This window comes from Bubalus bubalis, chromosome 2 (genome assembly GCF_019923935.1).
Source record: "Bubalus bubalis isolate 160015118507 breed Murrah chromosome 2, NDDB_SH_1, whole genome shotgun sequence".
NCBI lineage: Eukaryota > Metazoa > Chordata > Mammalia > Artiodactyla > Bovidae > Bubalus > Bubalus bubalis.
In genome coordinates, this window is record NC_059158.1 from 58002722 (window position 1) to 58026963 (window position 24242).

The 24242-nt window shown below is 43.2% G+C and overlaps 1 protein-coding gene across 3 annotated transcripts in view; it reads right to left on the bottom strand.

Moving 5' to 3' along the window:
* Window positions 1-24242, bottom strand: part of MFSD6 (major facilitator superfamily domain containing 6) — an 89996-nt gene that overhangs the window by 28099 nt on the left and 37655 nt on the right. For all 3 annotated transcript variants that reach the window (XM_025273325.3, XM_025273318.3, XM_025273330.3), the window contains one exon: window positions 1505-1602. In XM_025273325.3, the coding sequence (XP_025129110.2) occupies window positions 1505-1602 (98 nt within the window). The remainder of the gene's footprint in view (window positions 1-1504; window positions 1603-24242) is intronic.

Sequence of the window (24242 nt, forward strand, 5' to 3'; positions counted from 1 at the left end):
TCACTAATGCAAACCAACTTTTTTCATCAAATTCATATTAAATTAAAAGGACAGAAAAAAGTATGTGCATGTATTATTATGACAGGTATACTGGGTTTTTTTGTTTGTTTGTTTCGTTTCTTAGATAAGGGTCTGCACCTGATATCATACCAATAAATAAAGTAGTTAAATCAGGTGAGCATCCTCCTCATAGAACAGAGTGGGAATTAGAGGTGGAATTCCTAAGAACTGTGTTGCATATATCTTGTTATCATTGCACATTTCTTTCCTGCATTTCATATTTTGTGCTTTTTCTTATATGACAGAACACCGAGATGTATGCTCCACCTTAAGACTCTTCAAGAGTTCTCATGATTACAAACAATTTCTTACCATAAGACCAAATTTCCATTTTATATATATATATGTATAAATAGAATCTGTTTTCATCACTTATACCACTGCATCCGACCCGTGAAAAACATCTTTAAAGTGGGTACATACTTGAATTTTATAATTATCATATGACTATAAATTATGTCTCCTTTCAATTAGGATAATTTTTTTTTCTTGAAACGATGGCATTTGATGAATGACCTTGCATTTTGTACATTTCAGTTAGATATATAATTGTGAATCTTTCATCTTCTATATTATGATAGAGAATTATGTTGATGGTACTGTATTTGCATCTTCAGGGTTATGGAAAATGATAACAGCAATCAATAAAGCTAATGAAATTGTATATAGTCACAGATTATTTGGTACAGTTAATGATTTAGGAGCCTGGGTGGTCCCAGAAGACCTCAATTCCAATGATGTTGTCCTGAACCTTTATTTTAATCATAATACCAATCACCAAATGGAACAGCCAAGCTGCTAACAGAGCTTCTCGGGATACAGTCTGGATTATATAGAGCTAATGAATAGAAATCTGTTTTCACTGTTCTTAAACCACATGGCAAGAAATTTTTTTCAAAGTTACATGTTTCAGGGAAACAGTCCAGTGAAGCAAAGAGAAGAGCTTAGGTCAGGATATTTGAGCAAAGATTTTAAAGGTTCACAGGAAAACAACAGTCTGACTGTAAAGCTTTAGTTACAAATCACTAGCTGTGATCAAAGTAACTGAAGAAATAAAATAATTACGGCAAACATTTTTATCAATTAGTTAACCGACAAAAACACCAACATCTTTAAAACATAAATCCTCTTCTATTTAAAACCACCTTTGGATGTGCACACCTCAAAATTGTATGTAAGAGTTTATTGCAGAGTTCCTCTTTCTTTGTTGACTCACAGGGTGTGGGAAATAGTCCAGCTTTGTTTGGCTTGACAAACACAGAGCACTCAGAGGAACTGAAGAGCCAGTCCCGCTGATGTCACCTCTTCCTTCACAACCATTTCAAACTCATATAAAACAGTGTGTCTGTCCTTCCTCTGTAGAGTCAGACGCTGAAGGCCACTGAACTTTCATGCAGTCATAACTCAGGTAGAAAAATAATCCTAACTCCAACTATTAACTTACCTTGAAGAACTTCCATGGGCAGAACAGTCCAGGCGTTTTCCAGGTAGGAAATATAAATATAGCGAGCTGTATTACAGGCCAGACCAATGTACAGAACCCTAAAAAAAAAAAAGAAAGAAAAACGAGTCACTAGTAGAAATACAAAACATGCAAACATCAGCTCCTTTTCCCCCTGCCCAGAATATCCCTGATCCAACAGATGGCTTTCCAGACTCAGGAGTGGAGAAACTAAAGGACAATTAAATGCAACCATGAACTCTTAGGAATAAGAAGACTGCTTCTAACATATCTGCTTTCAGCCTTTTCAAAATGCTTGTTAATATAAAAGCGAACGTCGCCCTTCCTGAAACTTAATTAGTCACAGAGATGATGCTTTTTTAAGATAGTCTGGGCACGCTGCCATCTGTAAAGACACGGCTGGCTTCCCTCCAGGGGGCTGTAGGGGAAATATGCCTAGGATTGCAGCTACCTCACTATGATGGGCAAGGACAGGATCAAAATGAGAACGTATGAACACGTGGCCTCACTCGCAATACACAAGACACCGAGTAGCTTCACAAGGAGACTCTCAAGGTCATTGAAAACTATCCTCCAATGATGAATAATAAACTACTTGGAAATCAAATACTTTTTTCCTATGAGTTCAATTGATACAAGTTCATTATTTTTAAAAAATCCATGATATCGCATGCTTATGAAATTGATCAATGGATATCAGCCTCTAGCTTTCACCCTCACAATCACCGCCACCAAAATTACGAGTGAAAACACAATGAACAAAAGCCTCAAGTGGTGAATCCAAGCACAAGTTTACGATCTCTCTCTTCTGAGCCAGTTGGGCTGGTTTAGACGCAAACGGTGGCTGCTTCTCTCTACAAAATACAGCCTGGGGGGTTTCCTTCTCTTGGTTGTTTTCCATTTCTTGGGTAATTTCCCCAGGCTTAATACTCTTCTTGTTTTATAAACCCACGTGAATGAAAAGTGGAAGGTAAAAGAAGGAAACCAATCTGATAGTCAGCAGTTATTTTCCTAATTTTGCTCAACTGTGTTTTTATATCAAAATCATTCCCATAAACAATGTTCTCTTTTTCCAACACTGGATTAAGGAAAGGAAATGCTCGGAGCTATCCAGCTGGCACTAACTGCAAATATGTGCAAAACATGGGGGAAGACAACAAAAGGGCCGAGGTGGTGGGGAGGGGCTAGGAAACGGGTATCAGGCACGATTTAGGAGATCTTCAACAATGAACTGGCCTGGGTTATCCTAACCTTTGGATTCTGTGTTCTTCTTATTTGTATGTTTTGAGGGAAAAAGTATGTCTCAAACCTGATAAAAAGTCAGCTGAGCAAACTTGCTATAAATCCATCAACCAGGGCCCTCCTGCTAGGAAAAAACAAAAAATCCACAGGCGATTAAAATGTAAAGTGCACTGTACAAAAAACAAGGTGCACAAATGTTTCCTTCCAGGTTCTAAGGCAGCCCTGATGAGGACATCGGCTTCACCTCACTCACGCTCAGCAAACACGCTCTATTAAGGGCCACACAGGAAACATGCTTCCAGAGCTTCTGCAACCACTCAACTCTGCCGTTGTGGCGTGAAAGCAACCATAGACAAAACGTAAATCAATGAGCATGGATGGCTGTGTTCCAGTACAGATTGAATTAGGAACACTGAAATTTAAATTTCATATCATTTTCACGTATTGCAAAATAGAGGTGATTTTTTTTTTTTTTCAACCATCTGAAAGGGTAGAAACAATTCTTAGTTCCTGGACCCTACCAAATAGGCAGCGGGCCAGATCTGGCCCCTGGGTCACAGCTTGCCAACCTCTGACCTAGCTCATTAGTTCTGATTAACTTTGTACATCAGAGCTACTTGGGCAGCTGTTAACAACTACAGACGGCAAGGCCCACACCACTCTCAATTAGGCTGAACCCAGGCTCTGTGCTTTTAAAAGCTCCCCAGATTATTCAGATACTGAGCCAAAGATGGAGAACCACTGATCTAGCCCTTTCCAGGCAGCTCCCAGTAATTCTTGCCCATAATCCCATCATGAAATACTGGGCATGTCATCTTCCTCGTGTTCTTATTGCCTGTGCGTGATAAGTTGCTTCAGTTCTGTCTGACTCTTTGCGACCCCATGGACTGTAGCCCACCAGGCTCCTCTGTCCATGGGCTTCTCCAGGCAAGGATCCTGGAGTGGGCTGCCATTTCCTTCTCCAGGGGATCTTTCTGACCCAGGGATTGAACCTGTGTCTCTTATGTCATATTACCTGTCCTGAAGCTTTCTTTTGAGCCCACTTTTGAACCAGTTACCGCAACAACCACTATTCAATCCAGGCCACGGTCCATAGATCTTGGCTGCAAGTAACCCAGAATTGACTGGCCCAGTTTGAGAGGCAGACTGTGCTAGACTTCAAACCTCTGCCCATGTGGAATTCAGTGGCATCTGTAACTTTTGGGAGCCTTAGGTCTCAGATTACCACCAACAAACCCAGGGGATACAAGTTGATACATCCTTCTTTTCCACACTGCTCATCTCATAACTGATAGTCCTTCAGGACCAAACATGTACCTTAAAGGAAAAACACAAAGTAAGTATCCAGGGCAAGTTACTTCATGTCTCAGAGCCTCAGTTTCCTCATATATCAAGTAGACAGTAACATCAGCTCTGTGGGCTCATTGTGGTCATTACAACACAGTGAGTTGCCCATAATAAGCACTCAGTAAAAGGTGTTATTATTACTAGTCTTATTAAAGAAAAGTATCCACGTATCTGTTTTTCTGATAAAACTTTGATCCCAGAATTCCAAAAGAGAGTGTGGAGCTTTCCTTCCTGACCAACCATTCTGGGGAAGCCAATGGCTTCAAAAAATCATCAAAGGTAAAAGGATAAGCAGAAAGGAAGATGGCATTTTGGTCTATGAAAAGAGAAAGTAGTAGATACATATTTATTGAATAATCATTGAAAAGTACTGCAGCAAGCTAAGAATCTCTCTACTATCTGAATGGGATATTTAAACTGAGACATTATTCACTGACTTGTGTGCTGATTGTGTCCCCTCTAAAAGGCATATGTTGAAATTCTAAGTTCTAAACCCTAGGATCTCAGAGTATGGCTGGATATGAAAGAAGGACCTTTAAAGAGGTAATTAAGGTAAGATGATGTAACATCAGTTCAGTCTCTCAGTCGTGTCTGACTCTTTGCGACCCCACAGACTACAGCACACCAGGCTTCCCTGCCCATCACCAACTCCCAGAGCTTGCTCAAACCCATGTCCATTGAGTCGGTAATGCCATCGAACCAGTTCCTCCTCTGTTGTCCCCTTCTCCTCCCTCCCTCAATCTTTCCCAGCATCAGGGTCTTTTCCAATTAGTCAGTTCTTCACATCAAGTGGCCAAAGTATTGGAGTTTCAGCTTCAGCATCAGTCCTTCCAATGAATACTCAGGACTGATCAATCTCCTTTAGGACTGACTGGTTGGATCTCCTTGCAGTCCAAGGGACTCTCAAGAGTCTTCTCCAACACCACAGTTCAAAAGCATCAATTCTTCGGCGCTCAGCTTTCTTCACAGTCAAACTCTCACATCCATACGTGACCACTGGAAAAACCATAGCCTTGACTAGACGGACCTTTGTTGGCAAAGTAATGTCTCTGCTTTTGAATATGCTGTCTAGGTCGGTCATAACTTTTCTTCCAAGTAGCAAGCGTCTTTTAATTTCATGGCTTTAGTCACCGTCTGCAGTGATTTTAGAGCCCCCAAAATAAAGTCTGTCACTGTTTCCATTGTTTCCCCACCTATTTGCCAGGAAGTGATGTAACATGGGTGGGCCCTAATCCCACATGACTGGGGACCTGGTAAGATAGGCTAGTGACAGACACAGAGGAGGGACCAGGTGAAGTCAGTGGAAGGCCAGCCAGGAAAGAAGTCCTCAGAAGACACGCATCCTGCCAGCACCGTGGCCTGGGACTTTCAGCTTCCAGAACTGTGAGGAAATAGCACTTGTGCTTTGTGGGGTGACCGCTCCAGCAAATGAACACGTGCACACTCGTGGAATTAAGGCTTGCTAATAAAAAGGCGTTACAATATGTTTTACTACATCATCTTCTGGGCAATCAAATTCATTATACTGCATAGAGAGCACACGTTTGAGGTCCAGAACCTTTCCTGAGCACTAAGAGGTCTGGAAATACAGAAGAAGAGTCTGAAAAATGCCTCTCAGTGAAATATGGAGACCTACCAAGCACCTATAGTGAAACAGCTCAGAAACAATATCACTGCTTTCCTGTTTCACAGCAGGAAGTCGGTAAGTATAAAAGTAGACAAGAAATAAAGACAATTTGAGAACTGGTGGCATAGATAAATTATCTGTAAAGAACACAGTTGGTAAGGTGCAGATGATTCAGCAGAAAATACCGTACCATGGAAAACTCAAATCACACGTCAAACTCCTTGATTTGATACTTGAGCAAAATATAACGGTGGGAGAAAAGTACTCTTGAGATTCTAATTTCTTACAAAACTACAACCCACAGTATTAACAAGATAAGTTGATTGGTGATTATCTTATAATAAAACGGGTACCTTTTTTTCCCCCAGAAAGACAGTATTCAAGATAAAGATATAATTAATTGTGAGTCATCCTGCAATTCCTAACACAGTTGTGGGTTAATTATGATGCCCTACTTTTGTAATTCAAACCATCTATAACATGGCTGAATGCCCCCTGAGAATGTTTCTAAACCACAGAGAACATGAACTTTGCTCAATAAACATTAACTGAGGTAACACTCTGTGCTATACACTATGCTGGACTAAAGGGGAATTTTAAAAAAATGAAGTCAAATTGGGATTTCCCTAGTGGTCCATGACTAACACTCCACGCTCACAACTCAGGGAGCCCAAGTTCAATCCCTGGTCAGGGAACTAGGTCCCCTGTTGCTGCAATGAAAAGATCCCACATGCTGCAACAAAGGTTGATGGTCCTTCATGCCATTACTAAGGCCCAGCGCAGATGAATAAATGAGCAAAAATAAACATTTAAAAAATGTTTCTTAAAAAATGGAGAAATCCTCCATGCCTTCAAGTAACTTAGTCTAGTGGGGAGACAGACATAGAAGCAAGTTAAATACAGTACTCCAGGAGGTCTGTGCAAAGTGCTAAGACTGTGACAAAGGAGACTTTCCAAGACACCTGCTGCTGCTCAGTCACTTCAGTCGTGTCCAACTCTGTGCAACCCCATAGACGGCAGCCCACCAGGCTCCCCCATCCCTGGGATTCTCCAGGCAAGAACACTGGAATGGGTTGCCATTTCCTTCTCCAATGCATGAAAGCGAAAAGTGAAAGCGAAGCCGCTTAGTCGTGTCCGACTCTTAGCGACCCCATGGACTGCAGCCTACCAGGCTCCTCCGTCCATGGGATTTTCCAGGCAAGAGTACTGGAGTGGGGTGCCATTGCCTTCTCCACAAGGCACCTGGGTTAGAAGCAAATGGACAAAGAGGGAGGGCTGAGCAACACAGGCAGAGGGAAGAATAGAAGGTTAACCATGAGACCTCAAGCATGTGTAGGTAGAGAGGGTGTTTGAAAGATATAAGAAGGATCAAAGTCTCAGGATTTATGAAGAGATGAGTGAACCTCTCCAGTCCAGATCCACTCTGGAAATTATCCTCTGTTCCAGAGACAATACAGGTTATGAGCAGCAGAGAAAGACTGAAGAAGGATTATGCTACAATGCTCTCAAATGAATGAGACAAAAGAGCAGTATCACAGGGAGAGAACCCATTCTCAATTGAATGAGTTACTGGCAGCAAGCATGTTGCCAAGCCTCTAATGGAGAAACAGAAAAGTTTCTCAAAAAAGAAAAACCATGGGATGGGACTTCCCTGTTGGTCCAGTGGTTGAGTCTACCTGCCAATGCAGAGGACACAGGTTCGATCCCTGGTCCAGGAAGACCCCACATGCTGTGGAGCAACTGAGCCCATGTACCACAATTACTGAGCTCACACACTCTAGAGCCTGTGCTCTGCAACAAGAGAAGCTGCTACAATGAGAAGCCTGCACACTGCAACTAGAGACAGCCCAAGTGTAGCAATAAAGATCCAGTGCAACCAAAAAAATAACAGTGTTGGTTTTTTTTTTTTTTTAATTTTAAAGAACACTGGATGAAAACAAAATACCCTGGATAAAGATGTTTTTTATCAACCAGACATGACATATTTGCAGACGGAGACTGAACATAAGCTCAACCTGTGGTTCAAGTCCTTCCACAAAGACACAGTGTTCCCACGCACACAAGTGTTGCTCCAGGACTGGAACCAACCAAGATGCAGAAAATAACATTGTGATAGGTCACAGAGCACTAGGGCAGTGTCCTCAGCTACACCTGGCCGGAGTTTCACAGGAATACCAACTCCTGCTGGGGAAGAAGTGGTCCTAAGTACCAGACGCTTGGAGTACTGTCTGCGGTTTGCCTCATGCCTGAGTCAGCTTAGGTTTGCTGAAGGGTGAACAGTACATGGGCTCACCTTTTAGGGTGGGTTCCGTTATTCCCAGGTCGTTCTTTTCGGGTCTATATAAACTTGTCAGAAAAACAAACAAGCAAATTCCTTCAGACACCATTACAGATGTCTTTCTAGAGCAGGCAGACACCAGCTGCTAATTAAAGTCAGCATTCAGTGTAAACAGTGAATGAAGAATGAAGCTTATTTCCAGTGTAATTACCAGTTCATACTGACAACCTTATAGTAAGATGATGTTCCCGACTGTCAGCTCTAAAAGGTAGGAAAACATATACAGACTTTTTAGAAGACAACTAAAAAAAGATTTAAGCCCCGAAGAGTTAAATTTTAGCTAGAGAATTCCTGTTTCCTCTTATCCATCCCCCTCCTCCCATCCAGCCTCCACGAGGGACCCTCACTGTGGGTGTGCTCAGAGGGGTTCTCTGCCGCATCTAGTAGAAAGGCGTTCACTGTCACCGTCTGCAGCCTCTTGTCTCGCCTCCCCTTTCTTGTCCCATACCCAGGGCTGGCTGGCTTGAGTGGACCCTGGCTGGCATTCCTGGGAATTCCCACCAAGCTACTGTCATGGACACGTCTCAGGCTAGAGTGGTAGCAAACACCACCAGACAGGGTGTGGAGGTGTGGCCGAGAGGCAGGGGCCCAGCAACGTGCGGCGGCAGCGGCCACGCCCGGCACTCACCCAGCAGCCGCGAGCCGCTGACACACCACCGCTTCCTTCTTCCAAGACACGACCTTGGGGGCTAGTATCTCTGACTGTGGAAGTCCGATCCTTGAAAGGGCTGATCTCTTCTAAGGAACCTTCTCAAATGTCCCCAGGTGTAACTGATCCCCTCTCACCCTGTTCTTCTGTTAGACTCTTTGTTTCCATTCGAGTGCTCGTCACAGCCTACACGTGCTGCACAAAGACTGAGCGTTCCTGGGAGGTGAGGACTGGGTCTGGTTCACCTTGTTCTCAAAAGGAGCTCACGCGCTCTGTGAATCATAGTAACTTAATAACATTTATGTAGATGGGTAAAACCTGAGGACAAAAAGCAGCACTATTCTCACGACAACAGTATTTCAGGATGGGCCACTCTCATTTTGGATTGCATAATTTTTTTTATCATACGGGACACACCCATTCACTGGGGAATGTTTAGGATCCTGGCTCTTGGGCACTAATGTCAATCTCTGGAAAAACTAAAATGCTCTCCCCTCCACCCCTGACACACATACACTTCTAAACCTAATTTTGGGAACTATTAGAAAGATCTCTCTGAAACAAAGGCCTCCTGGTCACTGTGTTATAATGCTCAGTGTGTGTCTCCATATTCAAGTTATATCAGTACATAAACAAATCTACAAGAGACAGACACTAAAACATGACCGATGGTTATCTTAGAGATTTGTGATAATAGATCATTCACTGTCTAAGGAGTGCATTTCTGTAGATTAGAGTTTATATAGTGGGTTATGTACTTTTTGATAATCATATAAAAATTAAGATTTAAAAGATGGGAAAAACTATACAATTAGGCATGGGAAAGTAACCATTAAAAACCTAGGTTAAAATAATAGAAAGGCTAGTAGAATTCCATATTCAGATGGTCTTTAAAGTATCTTTACATCTGTGTTCTACACTAAAGAAACCAAAACCAATGGAAATCATAAACCCCAATAACAGAATCCTTTTCAAGGAAAAGGTTTCGCCCTACATCCAAAGATTAGCAAATGTTTTTATATTTTTGTGTTTTAAAATGCTTAAGTTGTGAATATATCACATTTCATCAATAATCCACCAGCCGCTAACCATCTGGATCTGATGCTGACACCTAAAGCAAGCTAAAAGTCACTCAGTTCAGTCACTCAGTCATGTCCAACTCTTTGTGACCCCATGGACCACAGCACACCAGGCCTCCTTGTCCATCACCAACTGCCAGAGTTTACCCAAACTCATGTCCATTGAGTCCGTGATGCCATCCTATCATCTCATCCTCTGTCATCCCCTTCTCCTCTTGCTCTCAATCCCTGCCAGCATCAGGGTTGTTTCAAATGAGTCAGCTCTTTGCATCAGGTGGCCAAAGTATTGCAGTTTCAGCTCAGCATCAGTCCTTCCAATGAATACCCAGGATTGATCTCCTTTAGAATGGACTGGTTGGATCTCCTTGCTGTGCAAGGGACCCTCAAGAGTTCCCCAACACCACAGTTCAAAAGCATCAATTCTTCTGCACTCAGCTTTCTTTATAGTCCAACTCTCACATCCATACATGACCACTGGAAAAACCATAGCTTTGACTAGATGGATCTGTGTTGGCAAAGTAATGTCTCTGGTTTTTAATATGCTGTCTAGGTTGGTCATAACTTTTCTTCCAAGGAGCAGCATCTTTTAATTTCATGGCTGCAATCACCATCTGAAGTGATTTTGGAGCCAAAAAAAAAATAAAGTCAGCCACTGTTTACATTGTTTACCCTTCTATTTGCCATGAAGTGATGGGACCAGATGCCATGATCTTAGTTTTCTGAATGTTGAGCTTTAAGCCAACTTTTTCACTCTCCTCTTTCACTTTCATCAAGAGGCTCTTTAGTCCTCTTCACTTTCTGCCATAACAGTCATCTGCATATCTGAGGTTATTGATATTTCTCCCGGCAATCTTGATTCCAACTTGTGCTTCTTCCAGCCCAGCGTTTCTCATGATGTACTCGGCACAGAAGTAAAATAAGCAGGGTGACAATATATAGCCTTGATGTACTCCTTTCCCGATTTGGAACCAGTCTGTTGTTTCATGTCCAGTTCTAACTGTTGCTTCCTGACCTGCATACAGATTTCTGAAGAGCAGGTCAGGTGGTCTGGTATTCCCAGCTCTTTAAGAATTTTCCACAGTTTGTTGTGATCCACACAGTCTAAGGCTTCGGCATAGTCAATAAAGCAGAAATAGATGTTTTTATGGAACTCTCTTGCTTTTTCAATGATCCAATGGATGTTGGCAATTTGATCTCTGGTTCCTCTGTCTTTTCTAAATCCAACTTGAACATCCAGAAGTTCATGGTTCATGTACTGTTGAAGCCTGGCTTGGAGAATTTTGAACATTACTTTGCTAGCATGTGAGATGAGTGCAATTGTGCGGTAGTTTGAGCATTCTTTGGCATTGCCTTTCTTTGGGATTGGAATGAAAACAGATCTTTTCCAGTCCTGTGGCCACTGCTGAGTTTTCTAAATTTGCTGGCATATTGAGTGCAGCACTTTCACAGCATCATCTTTTAGGATTTGAAATAGCTCAACTGGAATTCCATCACCTCCACTAACTTTGTTCATAGTGATGCTTCCAAAGGCCCACTTGACTTCACATTCCAGGATCTGGCTCTAGGTGAGTGATCATACCATCGTGTTTATCTGGGTCATGAAGATCTTTTTTGTACAGTTTTTCTGTGTATTCTTGCCACCTCTTCTTAATATCTTCTGCTTCTGTTAGGTCCTTTATTGAGCCCATCTTTGCATGAAATATTCCCTTGGTATCTCTAATTTTCTTGAAGAGATCTCTAGTCTTTCCCATTCTATTGTTTTCCTCTATTTATTTGCATTGATCACATCACTGAGGAAGGCTTTATTATCTCTCCTTGCTATTCTTTGGAACTGCCAAATAGCAAATACGGCATTCTAATCCTCACATCAGAGGAAGAGAGTTACATACACATGTGTGCACTTACACGTGAAGAGAATATCTCTGGAAGATGCTAGCCCTCATGTCACTGAGGGGCTCCAGGGGACAGGGTAGGGGGGCTGAGGGGCTGTCCTAAGGGTGGGAGAGAGAAACTTTACTGGTTATCTTTCAATGCTCTCGTGTATGTGTGTGCTCAGTCATTCAATCAAGTCTGACTCTTTGCAATTGCATGGACTGTAGCCTGCCAGGCTTCTCTGTCCATGGAATTTTCCAAGCAAGAATACTGGAGTGGGTTGCTATTTCCTTCCCCAGGGGATCTTCCTGACCCAGGGATCAAACCTGCACCTCTGCGTCTCCTGCCTTGGCGGGCAGATTCTTCACCACTAGCACCACCTGGGAAGCCCCTTGTGTATATCTACTTTCTCAAAGAATGGGGATCAATTATGTTTCATGTAGCTGTCAGCTGACACAGTAAATGATGTATGATGTCTGACCCAGGGCTCTCCTACCAGAAGGAATCATTATCTAGATTCCTATTTTGGTTTAAAAACAATACAACGTCCTGGAAGAATAGATCCATGTGTATGTACAGCTGAGTCCCCTCACTGTTCACCTGATACCATCACAAGATTGTTAATCGGCTGTACTTCAACAGAAAATCAAACGCTTAAATGAAAAAACAATACAACCTCCTAACCTAATTAACCTTCAATATTATTTCCATATTTGAATCTATTATGAGACCTAAGTCAAATAGTCATACAAATAGTTAAGAAAGGCACATGAAATAGTATTGCCATGATTGGTTCCTTCTGGACAAAGAAAATTGGCATTCTGTAGAGATAAACTTAAGAAAGTATTCATTTGCTTCAAGAGCCACCTGGATCATCTGAAAGTATTATATGTAATACAAGAGGGAACTCGGAATCAAAACTGCTAACAAATAAGTTTCTATTATAAAGCTTCTTTTTTCAGTAGCCTTTATGACACAGTGCTCTGCCTAGCTCTCTGTCCTCTAGCCGCATGAATTCCCAAGGGATGCACTGGGCCACTGTCCCCACCCATTCCTACCTGTGCCCTGAGGCCCCACTCCTCCTCCAGAGCTCACTCAGCTCCTTCTATGTGATCACAGTATCATGTGCTTCTCCTCATAACCCTTTTCTGAGTTGTAACTGTACACTGACAACTTGACTGTATGCTCCATGCAGGGTGATGTCTATTTAATATTATGTTGATGTAGATTTATCCACTCTGCTTGACACACAGTACACACTCAACAAATACTCATGGACTAGTGGGAAAATATCAATACTTTAAATAGAACATCACACAACAAATATTTATGGAACATAATCTGTGCTAAGTGCCAGGTATAGGGCAGTGAACAAGGTATAAATGTAAACTATGCACAAACTATCCTTGTAATTATATGTATATGTAGGCACCTACTGGGCTTCTCTGCTGGGCTCAGCTGGTAAAGAATCCGCCTGCAGTGCAGGAGACCTGGGTTCAATCCCTGGTTTGGGAAGATCCCCTGGAGAAGGGAATGGCTATCCACTCCAGTATTCTTGTCTGGAGAATTCCATGGACAGAGGAGCCTGGCAGGCCACAGTCTTTAGGGTTACAAAAGAGTGTGTCTGACTCTTTTGCAACACACAGGTACCCATTATATTGGTAATTATATATGCATACTTGTAATTATATACATATGTATAATATAATAAGATACTTGATCATGGTATAGGAATAAGTGATGGGTATGTGGGTTTTCCAAGTGACGCCAGTGGTAGAGAATCCGCCTACCAATTCAGGAGATCCAAGAGACATGGGCTCTATCCCTGGCTCTGGAAGATCTCCTCAAAAAGGAAGGCAACCTACTCCAGTATTCTGGCCTGCAAAATCCCATGGGCAGAGGAGCCTGGTGAGCTACAGTCTATGGGGTTGCAAAGAATTCAGACATGATTGAATGACTGAAAATACATGTACTTAGTCAAAGGCTGAAGGTCTTTCTTTTTCTTTTCATGTGAAAGAATAAACTGTCTTATAAAAGAGGCCTACAACTAGGCTGATTAAAACAGTGGATGTCCACATTTGGCAGTATTCTTGATTAATGTTAACAGGCTATGCTTGAAGATAAATATCCAGTCATTTATGAACAAACAATAGTTCAATGAATACTTGACTGCAGTTTGCACTTTGGGGGGGGCATCCTGAGGTACTATTCAATGGATCCCCAGCACATGTGCACAAGCAGATAAGAAGGCTCTTGGGTACCCACAGGCCTATCTCACCAGGGTGAGAATTAGCATATAAGCCACAAAGCTCAAAGAGTCAGTCAGTGGTGCTGCCATGCCAACCACAGCACAGCCAAAGGGATCACCAACAGGGACTCTGGAAGACATCAAGCTTCTATCGCCAAATACAGCTGGCCACTAGCCCATCTTTGTAGAACACAGCACAAGACTCACACCATATGTCAGAAGAGTAAATTAGGAGGGGGGAAGAATATCCATTTAGCTGTGTATGTTTTCTACAGCTACTAATATTTCCTTCTATTTTTTCTGCTAGAAAAAGAAAAGGTAAAAGTGAAGTCTTAGTCTCTGCTGGTCTTGTCATTCTTTATTTGCTGCCTTCAAATCTTTCTTCTCCAAATGACCAACAAGCTAAGCTAAGAGAATGACCATGGTAACCATCAGCCAGGTCAAGGTGCTGGTTCCTGGCCGTTTGTACATTTCTCCATTGCTCTTTTAGTTTTTATCAATCTGCTTTTTCTCAGCTTGTGTATATCTCTAGGTAGAAAAATAAGGACGTTTAAAATAAAATAGACAAAAACAAAAACAAAATATACCCCTGATTAATGGAGCCCAACCAGCTGAAAGATACAATATGCTGTTTTGTTGTTCTACTTTCCATTTGGGCAAAAATCACATGACCAAATACACGTACATATACATATACATACATATACATCCCCACACACCACGATTTTGTTTAAAAACTTTCCGTAAGATGGCCTGAAGTATACATAAAATACAAACTGTAATTTCCAGACAAGAACCACTGACATCTGTCATAGCAATTAATTTGAAAAAGGCCTCAGGAGTTTTAGTTGATCCTATGCTATAAACAAGTCCAACAAAATTCAGGCTGAAGGAATATCATGACCAAACCAAAAGGACATAATAATCCTACTGTTCTTGACTTTGGCCAGACCATAGCAGGAAGTGGTTACAATTAGGAGATCACTGACCAAAAAAAAAAAAAAAAAAAAAGGAGTCTGAATGAGGGGGAAGATAAAAAGAGTAGAGTCTAGGATAAGATGTTCTGTGGAAAATCCCTGAGGGAACTGGAGAAGCAAAGCTGTAGGAGGGACATTCAGATATGTGAGGGGCTTTTCTGCTGAACAGGGAGTGAGCTGTGTGGGCCCAGAGTCATACCTGTGAGCAGTCAGCCAAACAGGCATGTTGTTTCAGCTGCTAAGCAGAAACAAAGGGAATGCAGCACTTTGTCCTTTCAGCTGCATTTGATCCTGGAAAGACGTGGACCTGCCTGGGACCTCCGGTGAAAGCCTGGAATATACCCAGTAGGAGACAGCAGGCTCTGGTCACACCTTTTGAGACCCAGTTACAGCCACACCTAAGGCCATCTGCTGGACTGTTCAGTTAGACAATACCCTCCTTGTTTTGCTTAAATACCCTGGGTAAGGTTTTCTGCCACCTCAAGTCAAAGAGTCCTAAGTGACCCAAGATCTTAGCTGCCTTGTGAGATAGCAAGTTCCACATGATTAGAAGGGTCCAAACAAAGGCTAAGTAACCATCTACCAAGGATTAGGGGGGAGAGAAGCCAACTGGGCTGAACTTAGGCCCCTGTTATTTTACTGGGGCTACCATAACAAATGGGCTTCCCAGGTGGTACAGTGGTAAAGAATTCACCTGCCAATGTAGGAGATGAAGGAGATGTGGGTTTGATCCTTGGCTCAGGAATATCCTCTGGAGGAGGAAATGGCAACCCATTCCAGTATTCTTGCCTAGAAAATCCCAAGGACAGAGGAGCCTCGTGGGCTACACTCCATGGGGTCATGAAGAGTCAGACACAACATAGCGACTAAGCAAAGGGCACCATAACAAATACCACAGACTGGGCAGCTTAAATTTATTCTCTTCTCATTCTGGAGGCTCTAGGTCTAAGACCATGGTGTCTGCAGGATTCAGGTCTTCTGAGGCCTCTCTTTAGCGTGTAGATGACTACCCTTTGCTGTGTCCTCACGTGGTCCCCTCTGCATGTGTCTGTGCCCCAATCTCCTCTTCTCAAAAGACAGCAGTCACATTCGATGAGGGGCCACCCTAATCAGTCAGTTCAGTCACTCAGTCGCATCTGACTCTTTGCGACCCTATGAATCTTAACATGCAAGGCCTCCCTGTCTATCGAGTTGGTGATGCCATCGAGCCATCTCATCCTCTGTCGTCCCCTTTTCCTCCTGCCCCCAATCCCTCCCAGCATCAGAGTCTTTTCCAATGAGTCAACTCTTCGCATGAGGTGGCCAAAGTACTGGAGTTTCAGCTTCAGCATCAGTCCTTCCAATGAACACCCAGGACTGATGTCCTTTTGAATGGACTGGTTGGATCTCCTTGCAGTCCAAGGGACTCTCAAGAGTCTTCTCCAACACCACAGTTCAAAAGCATCAATACTTCAGCACTCAGCTTTCTTCATAGTCCAACTCTCACATCCATACATGACCACAGGAAAAACCATAGCCTTGACTAGATGGACCTTTGTTGGCAAAGTAATGTCTCTGCTTTTTAACATGCTGTCTAGGTTGGTCATAACTTTCCTTCCAAGGAGTAAGCGTCTTTTAATTTCATGGCTCCAATCACCATCTGGAGTGATTTTGGAGCCCAGAAAAATAAAGTCTGACACTGTTTCCATTTTTTTCCCCATCTATCTTCCATGAAGTGATGGGACTGGATGCCATGATCTTAGTTTTCTGAATGTTGAGCTTTAAGCCAACTTTTTCACTCTCCTCTTTCACTTTCATCAAGAGACTCTTTAGTTCTTCACTTTCTGCTGTAAGGGTGCTGTCATCTGCATATCTGAGGTTACTGATATTTCTCCTGGCAATCATGATTCCAGCTTGTGCTTCTTTCAGCCCAGCATTTCTCATGATGTACTCTGCACAGAAGTTAAATAAGCAGGGTGACAATATACAGCCTTGACGTACTCTTTTTCCTATTCAGAACCAGTCTGTTGTTCCATGTCCAGTTCTAACTGTTGCTTCCTGACCTGCATACAGATTTCTCAAGAGGCAGGTCAGGTGGTCTGGTATTCCCATCTCTTGAAGAATTTTCCACATTTTGTTGTGATCCACACAGTCAAAGGCTTTGGCATAGTCAATAAAGCAGAAATAGATATTTTTCTAGAACGCTCTTGCTTTTTCAATGATCCAGTGGATGTTGGCAATTTGGTCTCTGGTTCCTCTGCCTTTTCTAAATCCAGCTTGAACATCTGGAAGTTCATGGTTCACATATTGCTGAAGCCTGGCTTGGAGAATTTTGAGCATTACTTTACTAGCGTGTGAGATGAGTGCAATTGTGAGGTAGTTTGAGCATTCTTTGGCATTGCCTTTCTTTGGGATTGGAATAAAAACTGACCTTTCCCAGTCCTGTGGCCACTGCTGAGTTTTCCAAATTTGCTGGCATACTGAGTGTAGCACTTCACAGCATCATCTTTTAGGATTTGAAAGAGCTCAGCTGGAATTCCATCACCTCCACTAGCTTTGTTCCTAGTGATGCTTCCTAAGGCCCACTTGACTTCACATTCCAGGATGTCTGTCTCTAAGTGAGTGATCACACCATTGTGATTATCTGGGTCATGAAGATCTTTTTTGTACAGTTCTTCTGTGTATTCTTGCCACCTCTTCTTAATATCTTCTGCTTCTGTTAGGTCCATACCATTTCTGTCCTTTATTGAGCCCATCTTTGCATGAAATGTTCCCTTGGTATCTCTCATTTTCTTGAAGAGATCTCTAGTCTTTCCCTAATAGCCTCACTTTAATTTACCTCTCTAAGGACCACATCTCCTAATGCAGTCACATTCTGGAGTACTGGGGATTAGGACTTTAACAGGTGAATTTCAAGGGCCACAATTCAGCTCACAAAAATGACCTCTGAGCCTACTTACAACTCCAACATGAAAGAAAGTTGAGTAAAAAGTCCTAATTTGTTTTGCTCAAAAGCCATCTAGGACTTCCCTGGTGGTCCGGTGGTTAAGAATCTGCCTGCCAATGCAGGGGACCCAGGCTTGATCCCTGCTCCAGAAGAGCCCACATGTCCTGGGGCAACTAAGCCCATGCACCGTAACTACTGAAGCCCGAGAACCCCAGAGCCTGTGCTCCACAGCAAGAAGTCACCGCAGTGAGGAGCCCACACGTTGCAACTGGAGAGCAGCCCCCGCGCCTTGCAACTCGAGAAGCCTGCACGTAACAACAAAGACCCAGCGCAGCTAAACAGAAAAAATACACACACTTGGCAAGTGTGACTGTAAGAAAAAGCCATCTGCTCTGTGGACCAGAAACAGCCTGTGCAAGCAGAGGCAGCTTCCCTGGGCCTCTAAAGTCAAAGTGAGTCCGCACCCTTAGAGGAGGAGTGTTAGCATTTTGTACAACCCAATCTACTGTATTTACTCATTTATGTTATCTAGGGCATTGCTGTGTACTCTTCCAGAGCTGATGTAAAATGAAAGGCTTTGACAAACAGTGCTAATTAACACATTTTCACAAGGGGCAGTGCAACAGGGAGCCTGCTGCACCCGGGCTGAAGCGGTGGCATCCAGGGTACAGGCAACAGGAAGGGGACTTTTCTTAGGAGTGGTTCTGGGTCATACTACAGGCACTTTGAAAAGATCAAATAAACATGTTAAGAAAAACACAAAACAGTGTGCAAATGTGTAAACTCCCATTAGGTACAATGCACATATCTCAGCAAGAGCATCCAAGTCTTTTACAAATTCCATCTGAGCCAGTACATGGAGAAATGTTAAGGTTTAGGATTCTAACATCCACTGAAGTCAGCAGGTACTGGAGAAAGAACATTCTCCATACAGATCCCAGTGACTGCTATCATAAATCACCTCCCCTATCACGGTCTGTTGTCACTGCGTGGCATGGATGAGCTGGCATGAATGGCTCTGTGTACATTTCTGACTTATCAGCAAAAACCATGAAAGCCTAAGTCCCTGGTGGGGTGGCCAGGGAGGAGTGAGATCTGACGTGTGGTTTTTCACATACAGAAACCAAGCAAAGTAAAAAATTAGAGTCAACAAAGACACAACATCAAATCCAACCCCCTTGTTTCACAGAGACAAGAAAATGCAGGTCCAGAGAGGCAGGAAAGGGCCACCATTAGTAGGCCAGTGGAAGGCCAAGGGCCCTCTGCTCTATGGCTCTTAGGCCGGTAACAAAGTGCTCTGCTCCTACTGCAAGGCCCCTGCGTGAAGTCAAACCTACACACGGGCTTGAAGAAACACCTCTGAATTGGATTCAGGAAGTTGGGTATATGTTTAGGTTGACCTTAGAAGATGGTTGGCTGGATGGCATCACTGACTCGATGGACGTGAGTTTGAGTGAACTCTAGGAGTTGGTGATGGACAGGGCGGCCTGGCATGCTGCAATTCATGGGGTTGCAAAGAGTCGGACACGACTGAGTGACTGAACTGAATTGACTGAAGGTTTTAAACTTTGATGAGTCAGTAGGAATGAGGGAAGAGGAAAGTAGAAAAACAAAGGCCACTCAACAGCTGCCCAATATCCTGGATCACAAAAGAAACACACCCAGAAACAAAATTTTGGGATCCTAGATGGAATGGCTCAAAAGACCCTTTCTACTGATGCAGAACCAGAGACCTCAAGTACCAGTGCTGTGGCAGGACGCAGGGTGAACCAGCATTTCTGCCTCCATCCATGGGCTGGAAAAGGGCTGCCTCCAGCAAGCAGACTTCTTAATCAAATTGTCAGAAGTTGACTGCATGGTTTGGGTTGGGTAAGGAGCAGAAGGGATTGCCTGGCGGCTCAGCAGGAAAGAATCCACCTGCAACGTGGGAGATCCAGGTTCCATCCCTGGGTTGGGCAGATCCCCTGGAGGAAGAAATGGCAAGCCATGCCCGTGTTCTTGTCTGGAGAACCCCAAGGACAGAGGAGCCTGGTGGGCTATGGCCCATGGGGTCACAGAGCCACACACGACTGAGCCGCTAAGCGTGCACACACATTCAAATGGTAACGCCTACAAAAATATCATAGATTCATTTCCATTAGTGATCTAGAAATTGGAAATGGAAACAATGATTTTCTGATTTAGCCTAATTAGGAAACTGAGCATAAAACTGTTCCCCTATAAAAACTACAAGAATCTTCTTTGTGGAATAAAGTATATTACAGCTATTAGTAGCATTCGTGAGGCAGGGTAATAAAAGTCAATCCTACACTCAGGCATTTGTGTTAAATAATAATAATAATTGATGTGTTTAAAACCTCTAGTCTTGGTTTGTTTTCTTTCCCAGTTTAATGGCACCTAACAGATAAACACTGGGGCTTCCCTGGTGGCTCAGAGGTTAAAGCGTCTGCCTGGAATTCAGGAGACCGGGGTTCGATCCCTGGGTCAGAAGATCCCCTGGAGAAGGAAATGGCAACCCACTCTAGTACTCTTGCCTGGAGAATCCCATGGAGGACTGGTAGGCTACAGTCCATGGGGTCGCAAAGAGTCTGACATGACTGAGCGACTTCACTTTCACTTTCAACAGATAAACAGTGCCACAGAAGATAACGCTTAAGCCATTAGGCCGTTTGGGGCATCATATTCCCTCTGGCATTGCGTTTCTCCAGGCAGAAATCCACTCTGGAATGAAGTCCTTGAGTTATGAGTTAAGAACACCAAAAGGGCATTAAAGATATAGCCATAACTTCATGTCCTGACTTTAGAATATAATTTTCTTCCCCTTAGAAGCACTGAACTTGTCTCTTTTCGAAAGTCCTGTTCCATGGCACAGCTTCCAGAAGTAACGCTGATAGCGTCATGTGTCTTGTTTGAGGTAGGTGATTGCCCCCAATAGCTTTACTAGCTGAAGGGAAGGCAGGAGAGTGGAGGTGGAGGATGGTTATAGGAATCCCGGGCTGAAGTTAGCTGTTGTGCCAAGGTTTCCCACAAACATCTCTAGCTTCATTCTCTCTCCTGAGATCTAGACTCATAAACACAACTTCCCAGTGGGCATCTTTCTCATCTAATAGGACCTCCACAAGTCCCATTCTTCAGAACTGATACCCCTTCCCTGGGTTTCCTTGCTTGGTGAGTGGCACCACCAGCAATTTGGTATCCAATTCACAAGATGACTCTTCTCACTCCACCTACTCTAGGCCCTGCCCACCCCCCCAAACTCTTGATTTTACTTGCTTTACTCTTTCCAACTCCCCATGTCTCAGGTACCTAAGTTAACACTTCTGTAACACCTAGTATTTTCCTTTTATGTTATGGTCCTCCACCCCCTACCAGAGAGTGAACTCCTTGAGAGAGGAACCTTATCTGTCTTGTTCAGCCCTGCATTCATAGAATAGAACCTGGCCATTTAATAAAGACTTCTTTAAAGAAATACTGAGAGAACGTAATATTTAACTGTGAATTAGCTCTGTTAATGACGTATGATACCTAGTCATGTCTGATGGCTAGTCATCATACATTTCTGTATGATACATACTGCTGCTGCTGCTGCTGCTAAGTCGCTCCAGTCGTGTCCGACTCTGTGTGACCCCATAGACAGCAGCCCACCAGGCTCTGCTGTCCCTGGGATTCTCCAGGCAAGAACACTGGAGTGGGTTGCCATTTCCTTCTCCAATGCATGAAAGGGAAAAGTGAAAGTGAAGTCACTCAGTCGTATCCGACTCTCAGTGATCCCATGGACTGCAGCCTACCGGGCTCCTCCGTCCATGGAATTTTCCAGGCAAGACTACTGGAGTGGGGTGCCATTGCCTTCTCTGGTACGATACCTAGTCATCATTAAAAAGTTTTGCCACTTATATTCAGTGTGAATTGGTTTAATCACATTACTCTCTTCCTAACACTTCTTGAGGGCAGTTAATCCGGAGGAATGACAATTTCATTGGGGGTAAAAAAAGATAATTTGAGAGAATGGGGTATTTTAGAGGAATGGAGAGCTTACCAGGAAGACAAAAGAGGGTGGTTGGAACAGGTGAAAAAGTTGTATCAGACACTGGTTACTCAGAGCAGTCCGAGATGTGAGGGTGGCCTCCATAAAGGGACAAAATACTCACCAATCTAAGAACCTACAAGGCAGCTGAGAACACAGGCTTTGGAGTCTGCGTGGTTGGTTTGAATTCTACCTCTGCTAGTTACTAGCTTTATGACTGTGGGCAACTTATCTTAGCACCTTGAACTTCCCCACTGTATGGTGGACATAGCAGTGCCTAACTCACAAGGATAAACGGGGGCTTGAAGGCAAAGCATTTCACACAGTGCCCTGGAGGGCACTTGGATGTAGTAAGTGCTGAAATGACAGTGTTAACAACTATTATTATTTTCTCAATATTATACTATAATTATAATGTTTGTTAAGTTTGGAGATTTCTTAATTTAAAATTTTTATTTTTTAATAAAATTTAAATTTTTTAATTAAAAAAATTTGCTATTCTGCAATTCTATTGCTATTCTGCAATTTTGAAGTTGCTAAAAAAAAAAATTTTTATCTGGGATTGGTGGAAGGCACATCAACAAAGGTCATGCATGAGTCACCAGTTTGTGACTCAAGCAAGAAAGGACAACTCATTATCTGAAACTCAGAGAACAAAGTAAAATGGGACTTCTCTAAAGTAGGGCAGAATAAACAATAATAAATGCTCCACCCAGAGAAGTGTTGCAGAAAGGGAACCCCTTCCAGGACCTGAGAGTGGGCTCTTGTCTAACATTCAGAAAGGAATTGTCCGGAAACGAATGGTCCAAGGAGACACAGCTGACAAACCATAAAACCTGAGACAGCGAGCCATGCAGCAGAGTCCTCCTGGCTGCCGTTAGCCTGTTGCTGTCTGCCCTTCCCAGTAAAGTCTCACGCTCTGTCAGCCGTGTCTCCCCGGACAATTCATTTCCAAGTGTTAGACCCCCTCTGGGGCCCTGGAAGAGGTCCCCCTTCCTGCAATAGAAGTGTTTTAAAGAAACATCAAGACAGACATCTGTTCGTGTCACCTCTTGCTCAGACTCACCAATGACTTCCCATTTCTCTCAGGGAAACACACTCTCTCTCAGTGGGACCCAGAGCCCTTGCACGAGTCCTGCCCACCTTGCTGACTTTATCACTCCTCACTCCTCGTTCAGGCAACATGCACACTTGTGCTTGGTTCCCTCATCTTCCCTGGGCGGCTTCTGTGCAAACACCACTCTGCTCAGATGTCCCTTCCTTAGAGAAAGCCTCTCTGTAAGCTCAAGCGGAAAAGTCGCCTCTTCTCAGTCGCTCTGGGAACCTGCGTCCTGCATGAATTTTGCCACGTCATCATTCATCATGATCAGAAATGAGATAATCTGTGTACTGTTCACTGTCTACCCCAATAGAAGGCTCGTCCTATGAGGACTGGCCTTTGTCTATCTCATCACACATTCCAAATATCCCCAAGACCTACAAAAGTGCCTGTCACCTAGGGCATGTTTAAGAAATATGTGTTGAAGGAGTGAATTAATAACAACAGGAATAACACCACCTGTTGTTTACAGCTGAGCACTTACTATATGCTATGCATTATCTTATTAATCTTAACAATGGTATCAAGTCAGATACAATTATTACCACCATGTTACAAATGAGGAACCTGAGGCTTAACAAAGCTAAATTGCTGGCTTATCCAAGGTCAGATACAGTTGAGCACTTACTATATTGCTATGCATTATCTTATTAATCTTAACAATGGTATGAAGTTAGATACTATAGTAAGTGTGGGATTTGAACCCAGGTCAAATGCACACACGCACACGTGTACTTTTTACAGGTAAACCGGCAAAAAGAAGAACACAAGGAAACAGGAGAACTACTAGACTACCCGACACTCCTACCAGGGTTTGGGAAGATGACTAGGGTCAACCCTGGGCCAATTTACTTTCTGCTCCTGTTCATTCTCCTAAGTGGAGTGAAAGCCTGGCCAACATCCACAGTTATTACCAAGGACCATGCCAATCATCCATTGCTGAGGTGACCTCACTGCACTCAGCCGTCAACCACACCACACAGTCTCATGGTCCAAAACGGCGGTCCCCAGACGAACGTAACTCGACACTGATTTTTTCTGAAAATGTCTGAGCTTCCTTCTATATATTATCTTTTTAAAGGAAAGAAAAAGTTAACAAGTTACTGTTTGTCAGCCTCCAGACTACTATTCGAAGATGTTGGTGACAGCAGACAAAAGGCGAAGAAGAGATGATTAATACTTGAGAAATAAGAATGGGGTGCGATTCCTCCAGTTGGAAAGGTTTTGGAGGGATATGCTATGAAGGAAGCTTGAAGAAAAATTCGTATCTACTATTCAAAGTACCCTATTGA